The following is an 18,540-nucleotide window of genomic DNA, read 5'->3' as shown; positions in this document are numbered from 1 at the left end:
GCAAATTTCCAACCATTTCTCTACTTACTCCATTACTCTTTTGAACATCAGCAAAAAAATTACCGGTACTGTGCAGTTACTGAGTTTAATGTTAAGTGATTTTGCTTTAGTTTTGCCACTAGGTAGCAATCTAGAATCAGATTGTATAAATCACAACCATTTTCATCAATACTATTCCTCTAACTGCTGTTACCACAACTTTTTCATCAAATGCAGCATTAGAAGGATAATTCTTTGATTTGCTTCTAAATGAATTTGTGTATCTGCAGCATCCCTAGAGTATACATCATTATGATCTCTTTATGTAATATCATGTTGTTTACAATCTTCTTGTAATGATTTATGCCTTTCAAAACCTTGTGCTAATCTTCCATCTTGTTTAGTAAATGGTCCACAGTATGTGTAGTCTGTTAGATGCAACTCTGGGATTGGCAAATTATTTAAAGCCCAATTTTGCTAACCCTTTTCCATGTAGTTCACTTTTCCATAGTGTGTGTAGTAAGCTGCTGAAAAATCTAATCAGATATGGATTCATTTTGGATTGCTGATAATGATATCACTGAACTATGCCTACTCATTCATTATGACAATTTTTATTTCCAACCTCTCTTCACCATGATTTCTGATAATCTATTGATTAATCCACATACATCATTCAACTGGTTGTTTTGTATACCTTTTTATTAAACCTTCGCCTGTTTTCGTATCTGAATAATCTGAAGGATTTGAAATTGGCTGTAATTGTCTACATTTTGGGAAATAGACATCAAAAATTGATTTGTTCAAACTTTTGTGTTTGTTACCTTTACTTCATTTTATATTATTTGCATTGTTATCAGAATACAAAACTGCCAACATATGCTGCATACCTTTAAAACTTGATAAATCAACAACATCCAGTTTTTTATTCATATCATATTCAGTTACCTGCTTTTTAGTTATAAGATTCATCAGTCCACCTGTACCTCCATTTTATTTTTCTCCATGGAACTCAACTGACAAACAACCAACAAATTTAAAGTGGCCAACATGTTTCAATTTAAAAATTTTATTTTCATTGTTGTTGATATATTGCCATATTCTTTCACTTACACTGTTTTGATCCATAGTGCTTTATCATCCAATATGATAGTCAACCTTTTAGCTTATCCTCTTCTTCACATTTCTTCAGTACATCCTATATATCTAACTGACTTACTGTGTAATCAAACTTCAGACTTTCGTAAGATTTAATTTAGGGTAAATCTAAGAATTATTCTGGATGAGGAGTGGCATCATAGTGTGTGTAAGGAATCATTTGTTTTCCAACTTCTCTGTTTTCTTTGACAGCGTTCAGCTCATTGTCATCTAAACTTTTAGTTCTTTGCTTTACTTGTTTGACTGCACCAGTAACAGGCTTATCTTCTATTTTATATTTTTCATAATCTGTTCTTGGTTGTTCTTTCCTAAGCTTCACTCCTTCTTTCAACTCTTCAACTCCTTTTCTGTTTCTTTGCCTTTTTAATAACTTGTGGGTCATTCTTTGCCAACATCTAGACAACACAAAATTTAAATAACACAAAGCTTTTCACGTGTTGTTGTGTTGGATCGAAAATGTTGCTATGCTGTGTGTTAGATATTTAAGAATGATTATATTTTAAAACTGTACTGACTGTCTTTAGATTTCCTTGTCATGTCTATTGTAAAAAGTCCAAATTCATACTTATTCCAATATTTACTGCACATTTCATTTAAATGATCAAACTTTAAATCTACACCAACAAACCTGTGGTAAATATTATTTGAATTTGTGATATCCTGCCTAAAGATCTTCAAAAAAATTATGTTATCTCTCTCCCTCTGGTTGCTTTGATATCTTTTACTATGTCTGAGGCAAATAGAATCAGTCTTATTCAATTGTGTCTGTGTCTAGAAAAATATTCACTAACTGCATCCCGATTTTCAAGAACGAAATCATTGAATACTTCTGGTGAATTATCTTGACATTTATCCAGTGGTATAATTTCGTCGTTGTTTCCAATAAAAGTAGTAATCTTCTCTTCATGTTTGTCTTCTACTTTTTTTAACTTTTTTATAAACCCTAGATATTTCGATTGATCCAAACTTTTAGGGTAAAGATCAAGGCTGATCTCATCCCAATTCAACCATCCTGGAGCTAAAATAAAGTTACTGGTTATTAATGTTGCTTTTCCACATTCAGTTGGTCTTATTATTGCACATCAAATGGAATTAGGTAAATGTTTGCCATGCTTTTTTTTTAATTGTTTCTCTGGAATTGTGATTTTTGGTTCACAATCTGTTTTGCAGCATCTAAAACAGACTCAACTGATTTTCATTTAATCCATAATTCTTCATTGCTAGTACATGAGTAGATTAATTAAGCTTTGTGGTAAGTTATCAATTCACAAAAGTAGACCGACTGTCCTATTGGGAGATAGTTGTAACAGTGTCACATTAGTTTGATTTTGCACAACTTTTTTAACTCCAAATATTACATTAAAAATTGTAAATTTTAGTGTGATGGGCAAATAATGGGAATTACTATTGGTCAATAACATGTGAAAATTTATTCACATGACAAAGCTTAATACACACATTAAAGAAGGTGAAGGTGTAAAAAGTGTTACTATAGAGAGTGATGTTATTTGTATGTAGATATAGAAGATAGCACTGCAAGGGTTCTAGGACTTCATAATTAAAGTTTTTCTCCTAATGAGAAAACTATTGCTAATTAAGTTCTTAATATAATTCCATTCAAATTTATGAATATTAATTTTAATTTGGCTGATGGAATGTATATTAACCATAGTAAGCACTTTCATCAATATTGTAACTTTATTGCTTCATTCAAGCCTAATGTTGAGTTTGTTGCACTAATAACTTATGAACCGTATCATCCTTCATTTATTCCATTTCATTGTAAAATTTAGAAGATAACAATAACTGTTAACTTGACTTCAGTGATGTTAGTGTAAAAACTTGAATTAAGATTAACATTGTGTTGGTTGGGTTTCTTCACAATCATGATCAGCTGCACATTAGTTTTAGAACTAGTCACAATGATGGAAATGATTATCGAACATATGATGGAAAATCCAGCAAGAAGTTAATCACAAACTATGTAGCAAAACTATTTCACTTCATGACCATAAAGAAAGTGTATTATGTTTCATCTAGAAGAGAACACCCTTTGCTCATACCTTTTGTTGCATTTTACTTCATCTCATTCTAATGAAATATGCATGGAAGGTCATATATTTCACAATGATAAAATAATAAATAAGAAAAACATGATGCCTTGGCCACTTAATGTACTTGGCTGAATTTTTAATTATTATAAAGAAGTGGTGTGAGAAGGTGTTCATATCATAATTTTTACATGGAGTTCAAGTGCTGGAGATGCTATTCTTAGATGGGCTGATTTCAATGAAGCTGTTGTCGAGGTAAAAGATACTCTTCCAAAAGAAGATATAATTGTTGTAGGAAACGTGGAAAACCGTGTGACTATCATTAAATACAGACTGAGTTATGAGCTTGAACAACAAAAATTGTCTTGAAAAATCCTAATATTCCTGTAGCGTTCAATTGACAGGCAACTTATGAAGTTGTTTGCTTATCTGGTAGGAAGCATTTCGAGCTACATATCACAAATTACTACAGCTAAAATGGAATTTAATATGCCTTACTCTGTGTTGCGTTTCAGCCTAGTCATAAAAATTGACCAACTGATTGATTCATCACAGCAGGATCATGTTATGCTACGAAACCTGCATTTGAAAAGTTGAAAAAATGAAATATTTCCTCAAAAAATGTGTAATTTACATGTTGTTGTTGTTGTTGTTGTGGTCTTCAGTCCTGAGACTGGTTTGATGCAGCTCTCCATGCTGCTCTATCCTGTGCAAGCTTCTTCATCTCCCAGTACCTACTGCAACCTACAACCTTCTGAATCTGCTTAGTGTATTCATCTCTTGGTCTCCCTCTACGACTTTTACCCTCCACACTGCCCTCCAATACTAAATTGGTGATCCCTTGATGCCTCAGAACATGTCTTACCAATCGATCCCTTCTTCTGGTCAAGTTGTGCCACAAACTTCTCTTCTCCCCAATCCTATTCAACACTTCCTCATTAGTTATGTGATCTACCCATCTAATCTTCAGCATTCTTCTGTACCTCCACATTTCGAAAGCTTCTATTCTCTTCTTGTCCAAACTAGTTATCGTCCATGTTTCACTTCCATACATGGCTACACTCCATACAAATACTTTCAGAAATGACTTCCTGACACTTAAATCTATACTCGATGTTGACAAATTTCTCTTCTTCAGAAATGCTTTCCTTGCCATTGCCAGTCTACATTTTATATCCTCTCTACTTTCACCATCATCAGTTATTTTGCTCCCCAAATAGCAAAACTCCTTTCCTACTTTAAGTGTCTCATTTCCTAATCTAATTCCCTCAGCATCACCCGACTTAATCCGACTACATTCCATTATCCTCGTTTTGCTTTTGTTGATGTTCATCTTATATCCTCCTTTCAAGACACTGTCCATTCCATTCAACTGCTCTTCCAAGTCCTTTGCTGTCTCTGACAGAATTACAATGTCATCGGCGAACCTCAAAGTTTTTATTTCTTCTCGATGGATTTTAATACCTACTCCGAATTTTTCTTTTGTTTCCTTTACTGCTTGCTCAATATACAAATTGAATAACATCAGGGAGGGGCTACAACCCTGTCTTACTCCCTTCCGAACCACTGCTTCCCTTTCATGTCCCTCGACTCTTATAACTGCGACTGATGACCTCAGAAGTTAAGTCGCATAGTGCTCAGAGCCATTTGAGTCTCTTATAACTGCCATCTCCTTTCTGTACAAATTGTAAATAGCCTTTCGCTCCCTGTATTTTACCCCTGCCACCTTTAGAATTTGAAACAGAGTATTCCAGTCAACATTGTCAAAAGCTTCCTCTAAGTCTACAAATGCTAGAAACGTAGGTTTGCCTTTCCTTATTCTTTCTTCTAAGATAAGTCGTAAGGTCAGTATTGCCTCACGCATTCCAGTATTTCTACGGAATCCAAACTGATCTTCCCTGAGGTCGGCTTCTACTAGTTTTTCCATTTGTCTGTAAAGAATTCGTGTTAGTGTTTTGCAGCTGTGGCTTATTAAACTGATTGTTCGGTAATTTTCACATCTGTCAACACCTGCTTTATTTGGGATTGGAATTATTATATTCTTCTTGAAGTCTGAGGGTATTTCGCCTGTTTCATACATCTTGCTCACCAGATGGTAGAGTTTTGACAGGACAGGCTCTGCCAAGGCCGTCAGTAGTTCCAATGGAATGTTGTCTACTCCGGGGGCCTTGTTTCGACTCAGGTCTTTCAGTGCTCTGTCAAACTCTTCATGCAGTATCATATCTCCCATTTCATCTTCATCTACATCGCCCTTGTATAGACCCTCTATATACTCCTTCCACCTTTCTGCTACCCTTCTTTGGTTAGAACTGGGTTTCCATCTGAGCTCTTGATATTCATACAAGTGGTTCTCTTTTCTCCAAAGGTCTCTTTAATTTTCCTGTAGGCAGTATCTATCTTACCCCTAGTGAGTTAAGCCTTTACATCCTTACATTTGTCCTCTAGCCATCCCTGCTTAGCCATTTTGCACTTCCTGTTGATCTCATTTTTGAGACGTTTGTATTCGTTTTTGCCTGCTTCATTTACTGAATTTTTACATGTACCACATAATTATCTCTAAGCATATAATGCTGTTCGTGATTTTAAAAGACTTGAAGAGCAATGTTGATACGAATCCATACAATTTAATAATATATTATCATATCTATGTATATGATTAATGTGATGTGTAGAAAGAATATTGTTGCTACACAGAAAACCTCTACGAAACTTTGTGCCACTTTCAATGATAAAATTCCGATAGCAACACTTGCACATGTAACAATGTATTATAAAGAGAATCTCACATATTATGCACAACAGGGAATTGTAAATGATAATTTTTAAACTGAAAAGTTTAGTATCTAACTTACAAGATGATGCCTGATTTTACTCATTATTTTTCTGGATACCTTATTTTGAGTAGGTTATGTTAACGTTTTGAATTTTTGAAATCGGTTAATATTTGGGTGAGAAATTAACAGAAAAGAATTTCCCCCTTAAGCAGCACACCTTACTTCCATGTAGTGTGGGTAGTGGTTTTTCATGGTCACTTTTCTTGTCTGAAAATTTAATCAGAATTATATTATCCATAAAAATAAAAAGGTTCCAGATAAATAAATTTGAAGAACCTAACACAAGAAAACTGTCAAGAAGATGCCAATGAAGTTGTGCCATCTTTGAATTCTAGTGTGAACTATTAAATTTTAATACATACAATGGTGCAATCTGTGAACAGTAGTGTGAACGTACTGGATTTAGTTTCACTTAGAAAAATCTGTCAATTGAGGCAAGCTCCATTTAAATCAATTTGGAAACATACTTCATTTTACATGCATATTATTCTTTTTTAATGATAATTTGCGTGTTGATACTAACATTCATGTGTTGTTTAAGGTTCATCTCTTCTAAAAAATCACCATGATGGGAATACGATCATTTCAGAATGTAGTTTTTACTGCTGTATTGCAGCATATAAGCACATTGGTAAAGCTTGGTCCTGCTGGTGAACCCACAACCCACAATGGATGTAAGGAGTGCCAAAAACTCGGCTTCAAATCATCACCATTGTTCATCACGTCGCTGCCGTCCAAGCTTTGCCCCTTCAATTAAAGAAGGCCAGCGACAAATGAAAAAGGGCAGGTACCATTACGATGTTGATCATCATGGCACTGCAGTAGAACAGGTCTTTGACCTGGAACTTCGAAAATACCTCATAAGGATAAGAGATGAGAAATAGAAGTGAGAGAAGCTGAAAATCCCTCTGCAATTTCCTTCATGTGGGATGAAGGTTTTGCACTTTTTGAGAATGAAGTTTGTTATTAATTTTTATTTCTATATAAATAAAGTCTACTGAAGAAGCTCAACAGCACAAGCAGTTTTAATTAATTCAAAAAATAAGTGAGTTGAAATTAAACATTCTATATATCATTACTGAATGTGAATATTTGAACACTAGATATGGAGAGAAAATTTGAATGGAACTCATTAATTAATTTGAATTTATTTTGTCAGACAGGTACTCGAAATTGATCAGTGGTTGGGATTTTTAATGTTTCGAGGATGGAAGTATTTAGCTGAGATACAAAGGAGTGAAAAAGTTTGTGAAAATAATGGTAATGAGTTCTGCAATCTGTAATTCACTACCAGCTGCTGGAGCAGTCACTGGACTGTGTCCTACTTCAACAGCACCTAATGAACTAGAGCTTATGGAATTCATCTCAAAAAGTACAGAACCTTCTTCCCACATGAAGGAAATTGCAGAGTGACTTTCAGCTTCTCTCTCTACTATATCTCGTCTCTTATCCTTCTCAGGTTTCTTCGAAGTTCCAACTCAGAGTCCTGGTCCACTGTGGTGCTGTGACGATTAGCGTGCCTGCTTCAGCAGTTACTGCCTTTGGGCTGTGCCTATGTGAATTCCATGAGTTAGATTTATTTTTTAATGTTTATAATCTCTAAATGGACAACACCAAGCAATATGGTCAAATCACTGAGAAAAAAAATAGCGAAGAATTTCATAACGTTAAATATAAAAATGATGGGCTTTCAGTATATTTACCAAATTTAAAAATATTACAATAAGATAAAAGTTACATGTGGATGTGTTAGAAGTGTGGTTAACTGTGCACTCAAACAACATGAATAATCATTAATTCATAACAGCATCATGTCTGCTAAAATTTTTAGAAAATAGGGAAATTTTAGAGAAATGTTAGGGAAATTATGGTCATCTACATGGTTTTTGTGGGAAATGCTGTGGGGGAAAAATGTTAAAAATGATGAAAATAGTGGTAAAAATGGTGAAAAATACTCAATGAATGAAGGAAAGATAATATTTTTTGGGTCATTTACATGGTGTTTGAGGGTGACTGGGCATCCAAACTATCTGTTGTATCTAATTCTTATATAAGGCATTTTGTATTGTTCCACATGTCTTATCAAACATGTCACTTTCAAAATTGCAATGCACTCTAAAATACTCAAAAGAAGCTCTCGACACTGTAAAATGAGTAGAAATACTTCTATCTTGTGCTAAATAGGATAGAGATTTCAAGAGCACTTTTGGACGTACCTTCGCTTGTAACGAAGTTCCCTTCCTCAGCTTCGTCAGAGAAGTCGACATAAAAGTCTGCGTGGAATCCAACTTCTCTGATAACAAAAAGCACAGAAAAAGCCTTGAACCAATCCTCTGGGGCCGTCAGCTTCCCTCCATCATCCTCACATGTCTTCTTTGCAAGGTGAAATGGTTTCTCCTCTTTGTATAACTTGTAGAAGGTCCGAGGTAAATCATAATATGTGTAACCTTTCGGTACATTTTTACGAAGGGTGCGTTCACAAATAAATGTGTAATATGTAAAGCAGCTAATATCGTTCACGTGGCCCTTCTTAGCATGTATATGTAGACAGTTTTCACCACCTTTCCAGTTGTCCGGTCTGTTTTTCGCCCACGGTAGTTTTGGCGCAGGGTTACCTTGAACAGTATGGTTACATGTTGCTGTGGTTAAATGCAAAGAAGAATGAGTCTGAAACTACACATAACATTTCAGGTAATATATAGTGATTTGGAATCTCGTATGGAGACATGGGTAACATCAAACAACAACTATATAGGACAAGAGAAATAACTGAGTCGCTGAAGTATGAAAAATAGCACATATGGAGTTTACCAATACACAATACTTTCGTCATTAAATTCATTTTATCAAGAGACGCAAATATGGTACAAGAGCTGTAAACATTTAATAAAGAACCGAGTTTCACATGTTACTTTTAATAATAATGATAGAAAAAGTAAACAAACCCTACCACACACAGAAACAATTCTATGAGACACTGGTGGCTGACATATAAACACTATGCATAGTTCCTAAACATTTTGTTCTATAGTTTAGAATATTGTCTAACACATTGTTGATGAAGATAGAAATCACATGATCAGTCTTCTCATTTCTGTTTTGCCTTGAGCGAAAGTCTTCCAGTTTAGTCTTAATATGAATACATTCTTTGGATATTTGAGTAACCCTTAGCTGTCTCCAGTGTTGGCTGCAATCAAAATTATTGACATTTCCCTATCTAAATTTTTGAATGATTGAGTGTACCATTTATTATTAATAACAGTAATATACACATGATTTCCTTTCAAAGGGCACAGCTACTTCCCTTATCCAAACCTGCACAAGGCTGGCCTGTAGTCCATCTCTGATTCTGAATAAGTTATCATAAACATTAGTTCTGGTACCACAACTGAATCTTAAGGGTAAGTCATTAAACTAGGCAGCAGGACGTATTCACTTTAAATATTCAGTGTCATTCTAAAGCAGTTATAGTTAGATATCACACCTTCATGTGGTTGTAGCAGTATGTTGAGTAGAACAAAAGTTTTACATTTACCATTAATTTGGAAGGAAAAAAAGGAGACAATGGTTTTAGTACAATGGTGAGACAGATATACGTATCCATTTCATGTTAAAAATAGAGATGGAGCAGTTTCTGAATCAGTGAGTTATTTAATTAACAAGTCCACTGAATGGCTTAGAAATTACAGTTAACAAACAGCATTTTCTTCAGCCATGTTACGTACTTCAAATGGAAACACGAAGGTCAAGTACCAAACAAAATGTTTGCAATTATATTTATTTATAATTTGAAGTAATCGTCACTGTGAAGTAATTCATTACTGAGATAGCGAGAAATGATTACAAGGAAAAGAAGTAAAATCACAAAAAAATCAGTTGGCAGCATGCTCCGATCTCCAGTTTCAAAAATAAAATGGAACGTCCTTTCACAGTGGAAGAAAGGAAGACAGATTTGTGCTTAAAGACCATACTTTAACCTACATACTTTTACATCATAGTTTCTGTACATGAAACAGGGCAGTACCATTGTTGCCAAAACACATAGAAAGCCCTACTCAATAAAGCCCTCACCCAGCCATAAATTTACGCATTCGTCCTAAGTAAATCGTTCCTTCAACCTCATAACACCAGTCACATATCTTCTCATAACCTTCAAAGAACTGACAACTCCCATTCATCGACCAGAGCAGAGCTCAAACTGATGACTGAAGAACCTCTCCACTTGGCCATAATCCTAGTGTAATCAAAACCGCCAAACACCTTAACTTGCAATGTGTTACCCCTTAGTTGGTAACATCTGTCTCTTGGGAGGATATAAAAGCTCTCAGTGTATTGTTGACAGGCGCGCATTGTTACTTGGATCTGATATTTCAGCTACCTTCATTCGTAACTAGAACTTTCTACTGTGTAGCCATCATTGTTTCATCTCCATGATAGTATTGTTTTACTCGTGCACAAACGTCAGTCACATCATCTCACAGACTGATGTTACTGTAGAGGTAAGATACTTACTCTGTCTGACAGATGGATATTACTCTAAGTGAGGACGTTTTTGTGTCATACTCTCTTTTTTTCAAATATCTCATTACCTGTAGACGGCTACTAGTGGAGAGATACCTTGTGTGGCCCAAGGAAGCAAAAGAATGGAACAGATGGCTTCAGATCAGTTTGAGAAAAGTGACGATGGTTATCATTCAGACGACTCTTATGATCCTGAGGAAGATCACGTATCAGATTCAAATCGTGACAGTGATTCAGAAATAGAGGTCAATGATATTATTTGCACGTCTGTGAATGAAAAAGGTGATGTTGACTCTCTTCAGAATGGGGAAAATGATAACACCGAAACGACGCAATTTATCATGGCAAGCTGAATTGTTCCAGTTGGAGTTCCAGTGCACCCAATTGCGGTACTAAAACACGAAATAAAAATGTAATAAAAATTAGATTGTCATTGTGGTTAGACCCTGCCAGTCAGTTAGGTAACGATCCAGATGTACAAGAAATATGGCGTTCAGTTTTTAACACTGAGATATTGGACGAGATAGTAGTACATACCAACTCAAAAGTACAAGTGATAAGGAATAAATTGCAAAATCCTTAGATTTCCAGTTATAAAGATACAGACAAAACTGAAATTGGGGCACTGACTGGTTTGATGCTTCCATGTTCTATTTTCAAGTGTGGATGTGAAAACTTGGCATCACTTTTCGCAAATGACTGTACTGGACGTCCTATTTGTCATGCAACCATGCCTCTAAAACGACATGACGCTTTACTGGGCTCTCAGATTTGATGCTGTATCTACTCACAAACAAAGGAAAAGAGATGATCCTGCAGCCACTGTGTCCAATATTTCCAACATATTTATTTTAATTGTCAGAAGGTATATTTGATTGAGGCTCTTGCATGTGTTGATGAGAGTCTAATCCTATTTGGAGGCAGATGCCGATTCAGAATATTTATAGCCAAGAAGCTTGCTAAATATGGCATAAAATTCATTTGCCTCACAGATGCACATTCTTCATATCTGAATAATGCTTACGTTTATGTGGGGAAAGGCCAACACAGTCTGTGATTCGTCTTTCCAAAAGCTTGTATGGGACAAAGAGGAAGATCACAGCAGACAATTGGTTTTCCTCCATTAAATTGTGTAAGAAGCTGCTGAAAAACTGGTTGACATATGTTGGAATTCTAAAATGCAACGAAATAGACGTTCCAAAAGAGTTTCTTCCCAACGCAAAGAAAGAAATGAGCTCCAGTATTTATGGTTTTACTAAGGATCTTACACTATTGCCTTTTGTTCCAAAATTTTCTAAGGCAGTTTTAGCTCTTTCTTTCATGCACCACACTGCGTATACTGACGAAAGTAGCAACAATTATCAGTTTCTGTAATGCCACAAAATCTGGCATAGATGCTCTACACATGAAGTGCAGCAACTACTCAGCTAACCAGAGAACAGGATAGCCACTGGCAGTATTTTACTTTCTAATATTTGTGAGCTGTGCAAATGCCAATGTTATGTAACTTCATAAAAGGTACGATGTCAAGATCTGAGTTCGTGAAGAGCATAGGAATGGACTTAATCAGATGTCATATGCAGAGAAGGCTCCAGATTCCAAACTTACTGGATGACCTCAGGAAAATTATTCCAGGTATTTTTGGTGAAAAGCAAAGAAATGGGATCCAAAAAGCACAAAAATAAGCTACACGCTAGGAAACAGAGAAAACTATCGTCATTGTTTCTACACATTGAGCAGAAAGATGGCATACATGTGTGTGAAATGTGATAAACCCAATCGCTTCCAGTGATCCATGAAAATATGTAAAATGTTTATAGAAAGTTTGTAATTTTTTTCCATTTCTTTGCATGTATATCAAGATATTTGAGAAAACACTTGTTAAGTTTAGAAACTATTTAATTTGACACAGTAATACTAAATCTCGTGAATTTTTCAAGGGAACAATATACTTCATATACTATTTCATGGAAAAACTTGTATTTAATGCTATAATTTTTTCGTATTGTATTGCAAAATGTGACTGAAAGACAACAGAAATATTGATATTAATTTTTCATCAAGCTTTTAAATTGTTATTTATTTACGATATTCACTACAGTGGAAATTCTTTGAAATATTTGGTCATCTTAGTTGTCCAGACGGATGTTACTGAAAACGCCAATTTTTCAGATGTTACTAACTAAGGGTTCAGAATGAAAACACACATGACACTGGTGTAATATTCTACAATATTTATTATTTTACTTTTCAAGCCTGTTTTCGGCTGTTACACCATTATCAGATCCGGCCTTGGTGGCCGAGTGGTTCTAGGCGCTACAGTCTGGAACCGCGCGACCGCTACAGTCGCAGGTTCTAATCCTGCCTCGGGCATGGCTGAGCGTGATGTCCTTAGGTTAGTTAGGTTTGCATAGTTCTAAGTTCTAGCAGACTGATGACCTCAGAAGTTAAGTCCCCATTTTAACCATTTGTACCATTGGCAGATAGAAATATAAGTCGAGAAATTTTTGTTGGTTTGAAAATTTTAAACTAGTGGATCTATAAAGTGTCTCAGCTGGTTTTCAAAAATTACAATTGTCAATGTGTGATACAGGACTAAAACTAGAGTAATTATTTCAGTAAAATGCAACGTAAAACTATTAACATCAGCAAAATGTATGACACACTAAATAATGAACTATACAAATAGAACAACAGTTCTGAGAAGAAAAATAAATTGTACAATATAGTAAATTTTGTTGACACATTGTAATGGCATGGCTGAATGAGATAATCTTACATTTCATAGGTCCAACGTAACAGACAACTAAAATGATATAAGTGAGATTGAACAGTTAGGTGAAAAACTGTGATTACACAAAGCAAAATTTTTAGGAGGACAAGTGAAACTATAATAGCTGAAACTTACGAAAAATTGTATATTTGAGTAGGAGGAGTAATCTACAAAGTGGTCTGGATGACACAGTTGGTAGTATCTGGAGTTTCAAGTGGAGAGTAAGGGAGCTGTCTCTGATCATTCAGTACTAATCTTGCGTAAATGGACATATGTTTATTAACTTTCATTATTTCGTGATAGTGCATCTTCCTCCCTTTATGAATGTGATGTAAGACTTCATGTTGCACAATGTAACTATAGCCTTCTTTAAGGAAGTGACCTGTCAAAGAAGAGAATGTAAAGGTAATGAACGTCAATATATTCCTCAGCAGAAACGATAATACAAAGCATGAACTTCACCTACGAATGGGAGGCAAAGAGAAATTATGTAGACATATACAGCTAGCAGTAGATGCCAATCTGCAAATACCAGCTCTAACATACATACAATGTGAAGACCTTTCACCAAATATGACAGTGAAATCGCAAGAAAAATTAACAGCAAAAACAGACTTATCCAACTCAACAGTGATGACAGATAAATGAGGAGCCAAGAGACAGAATTGTACTACACCTTCACATCTGAAAGAAAACAGCTAAACAAAACTACCAAAGACTAAACCAGGATGTGATACCAGCAGCAGCATCCAGCACAAAAATAGTAACTCAAGCAAGATGAAGATGTTCGAAATACAACAACAAGAAATGTGCAATGGAAACCAGAAGCAGTAACTACAGGAGACCCACTAAGGACAACAGCAGATCCAGCCTCAAAAATATCACCAAGGACATCTTTGAGTGTTAATGTAAGGCCAAGGTGGAATACATCTAAAGAGGAGGAACAAAAAAGTTAGCATCTCCAAATGAGCTTGAGATCCACTACATCCCAGTGAACCTCCTCAGGCAATTACAGTTAGCAAGATAGTCTCTTATAAACGTTACACATAGGAAGAGGATGTAGCAGACCACAATTCAAATCAACAATTTGTGAACACAGTGAAATTACCTTGATATTTAAGCCTTACTCTGAATATGGTGCAAATTTAAATGTGTCTAAATCTATCACAATTTTCTACCAGAACATAGGTCTAGGGGGAATTCAAAATTCAATAGACCAGTTAGTAATGGGTATAAATGATACAGAGCAACCAGACATTCTGTGTTTGACTGAAAACCATGTCACTAGAGGTATTCAAATGTTGTGTATCCAAAGATTCAGTGTAGCATCCCGTTACTGTAGATCCATCATGGAAGGGGGTGGAACCATTATTTGTGTTAGAAATGACATTGAATTTAGAGACCAAAACTTAAGCAGTTGTCGTACTGAGCAACAATTTGAAGTGTGTGGTATAGAGCTAACAGCAAATAAGAGACCAGTTGTGATATTAAAAATTTACAGAGTACCTACAGTGAATCTCGGGATCTTTTTCAAAAAGAGTGAAGCAGATTTGAGAAAGTTGTATACAGAAACACATTTCAGCCATATTACTAGGTGACTTTAATCTAAATTTCTTGACTGAAAGTAGTGACAGAACAGAATTAGAGCAGTTGATGAGCTGTTACAATTTAGGGCAAATAGTAAAATTTCCCACTAGGGTAACTGACCATTCTAGTACTCTAATTGATAATGTTTTTGTTGATAAATCTAGACACAGCAGCTTGATAACCAGTTAAGTCTTACATGGGTTGTCAGACCATGATGCTGTACTTGTCACTATCCCTCAGTTTGATATTAAGATAAAACCAAGATCTGTGTGGAAAACTTTGAGACTAATAAATAAAGAAAGAATGGAGACATATAGGTAGAAGCTACAGTTAGTAGACTGGTCTGAAGTATACAGTTCAAACGAAGATTTATAAATCAAGTAATAAGTCTTTTTGAGGAAATGTTTCCAAAGAAAAGAGTCTGAGAAAAACAGTGTAACACTACATTTAAGCCATGGATTACCCAGGGTATTAAAGTTTCATGAAAACAAAAAGATAACTGTATATGTCAGCCAGATTGTCTAACAACTCTGAAATGATGAGGCAATATAAAGTTTACTCTGAGATATTCAGGAAAGTGATACAGCAAACAAACACCTGTACTTAAAAGAGGAACTTGATAAATCTGATAACAAAAACAAAACCATATGGAAATATGTGGAAAGTGAGACTGGGAAAATTCAGCTGCCAAGAAATTACTAGTTTAAGAAAAGGGTGCAATGCAGTGGATGATCCTGAAATAGTGGCTAATATTTTCAACAATCAAATTCAGTGCCTGGCTTCTGTAAACAAAGATCCAGAATTTGACTGACGAAATAGACTATACGCGTGTTCGAAAAACGGCAGTGAAAGAAATAGAAAAAGTAATTTTGACTTTAAAAAGTAAAACCTCTGCTGGAGCTGACAACATTTCCATCAAATTATTGAAATATTGTTGTAGAGAAATAAGTACAGCCCTCAGCTATATTTGTAATATGTCACTTGAGGAAGGCATATTCCCTGATAGGCTAAAATATGGACTTATCTGACCAATTTATAAAAAGGAGAAAATTATTGACCCATTTCATTACTCTCAGTTTTTTCTAAGGCACTAGAGAAATTGGTGCAGAACCGAATGGTTGATCATCTTAGTAAATATAGCACCCTCAGCAGCAGCCAGTTTGGCTTTTGAAAAAGGGGTATCAACTAAGGATGCAATACGTGCATTAGTTGACAGTGAATTAGAATCCATAAATAATAATATGCTGACAGTTGGAATATATTGTGACCTGTCAAAAGCTTTTGACAGTGTAATCATCATATTCTCCTGAATGAAGCCAACACCAACACCATAGGAATGAGTAGAACAGTAGGCAAATGGCTTGAATCCTGTCGGTGTGGTAGAAAGCAGAAAGTAATCATGGTGGACAGGTGTCTTCAGACTGAGGCTCCATTGCCACTGGAGTACCTCAAGGCTCAGTATTTGGCCCGCCTCGTTTTCTAATATTTATAAAAATATCTGCCACTATGCACAGAACATGGCAATATCATCATGTTCACTGATGACACTACCATAATAATCCCTGGATGAATGTGTCAAATGAGATAGTAAATAAGGCTTTAGCAGATATGACAAAATGATTCGAAACTAATGGTCTTTACATCACTCTAAAGAAGACAAATTATGTTATTTTTTCCTCTAATACAAATGCTACCAATGAAATGAATCTGAAAATGGGTGAACATGAGAGTCTAAAGATGGGTTCTTCAAAGTCTTGGGTGTGCATATAGACAGTAAACTTAACTATCTGCGCAAAACGTTAAGCTCAGCAACATTAGCCTTGAGAATCATATCAGACAGTAGGGAGATGACAAGAATAAAAACTGTATACTTTGGCTATTTCCATCAACTATGGTGTATTATCCTGAGGAAATCAACTGGAGCAAGAAAATTGTTCCATGCACAGAAGCAAGCCATAAGAATTATGTGTGGAGTACATCCTAGGCACTCGTGCAGAAATCTATTTAGAGATCTTCAAATCTTTATAAGAACTGCTCAATACACTTTTCCCAGGTGTGCTTTATTTGAAAAAATATCGACTTATTTAAAACCAATAGTTTGAACCATAATTATAAAACCAGAAGAAGACTTGTCATTCACTATGATCTAAAAATAAAGAGCATGGTGCAGAAGGGGTTTTATACAGTGGCACCCAGATTTTTAATGCCCTTCCACCAACAATTAAAGAACTGGTTGGAAACATACTAAGTTTAAAGAAAATCTGAAGCAGTTCAATCTAGATGTATCTTATTATAGTATAAACGAATTTCTGAGCCAAAATGCAAAATACCTCCTGAGTATGCTTAAATTTATTTTTGTGGCCTTTATGGCCTAATCATCACCCTGCTACGGACGCAGGTTCGAATCCTGCCTCGGGCATGGATGTATGTGATGTCCTTAGGTTGGTTAGGTTTAAGTAGTTCTGAAGTTCTAGGGGACTGACGACCTCAGATGCCGCGCGGGAGTAGCTGTACGGTCTCTGGCGCTGCAGTCATGGACTGTGCGGCTGGTCCCGGAGAAGGTTCGAGCCCTTCCTCGGCCTGGGTGTGTGTGTTTGTCGTTAGGATCATTTAGGTTAAGTAGTGTGTAAGCTTAGGGACTGATGACCTTAGCAGTTAAGTCCCATAAGATTTCACACACATTTGAACATTTTTGAACCTCAGATGTTAAGTACCAAAGTGCTCAGAACCATTTGAATTATAGCCCAGGCCCATTAATCGAACGTGGTAAGTGCCTCAGACTGCTGATCAAATCTCTTATTTTGTCGTAACACACCGTGAAAGTCCTAAACATTTTATCCATGTAATAGTTAATGATTTGAAGATCAACCAAACTTGTTTATTTACAACACCATACTGACGTAAGCACTGTGTAGTGGAAGTGTAACACATACCGAAAGACTGTCTTTCTGCCAACCATGTCTGCGAGGGTGTACCTAGTTTCCCAGTCTCGGTTCTATTAGGAGAAACTTGGGCAGATGAGATGATTCAACCATCCGATGGAGTAATTACGAATTCCACAATCACAATGGCTACGAAACAGCTGTCTGTATAGCTGCTTTCTGTGTAATCGATTTCCACGTTAAAACTATGGACATACAGCACATAGTTTTATAAACCATTGTAGGTCCTGATTGTCTTTCTTTTTTTAAAAGTATAATATAACGCCATTGCCGAATAATCCATTGAAAATATAGCCTTTTGCACCCTGTGCACATCCAGCTAAAACTATAAAATGTATCTATTCTAATTTTAGGTTACATTCGCCTAAAAAGAATCATGATCAACAGCATCTAATCTACAATAGTATTACCTTCTCAGTAGACAAGCTGCAGAACGATCGTGGAGATACATATATGTAAACTTAAATAGCGAATGGTCTATGTCTGCTTGACAACCAGTTCTTCCTATACACATCAGAAAGGCATAACTTGCTCTATATCGTTACCAGCAAGAAAACTAGAGTTCATTTTTGCATTATCAGAATTACTGTCGTTACAATTTTTTCGTATTCTTAGCATACTTAAAAAAATATCTGGGGAGGGTTGTGCATTTGATAATCATTCTAACAACTAATTACAAACATATTTCTGACACC

The 18,540-nt window shown here is 35.7% G+C and overlaps 1 protein-coding gene across 1 annotated transcript in view; it reads right to left on the bottom strand.

The window, feature by feature from the left end:
* The window catches only part of LOC126419676 (macrophage mannose receptor 1-like), a 63,715-nt gene that overhangs the window by 5,573 nt on the left and 39,602 nt on the right, over positions 1–18,540 (bottom strand). Inside the window, exon 4 of the mRNA XM_050086865.1 lies at positions 8,239–8,637. Coding sequence (XP_049942822.1) covers positions 8,239–8,637 — 399 coding nt within the window. The remainder of the gene's footprint in view (positions 1–8,238; positions 8,638–18,540) is intronic.

The sequence above is a fragment of the Schistocerca serialis genome, chromosome 1 (genome assembly GCF_023864345.2).
Source record: "Schistocerca serialis cubense isolate TAMUIC-IGC-003099 chromosome 1, iqSchSeri2.2, whole genome shotgun sequence".
Classification (NCBI taxonomy): domain Eukaryota; kingdom Metazoa; phylum Arthropoda; class Insecta; order Orthoptera; family Acrididae; genus Schistocerca; species Schistocerca serialis.
Note: the sequence above shows the minus strand (reverse complement) of the source record. Positions and strands in the feature narration are given on the sequence as shown.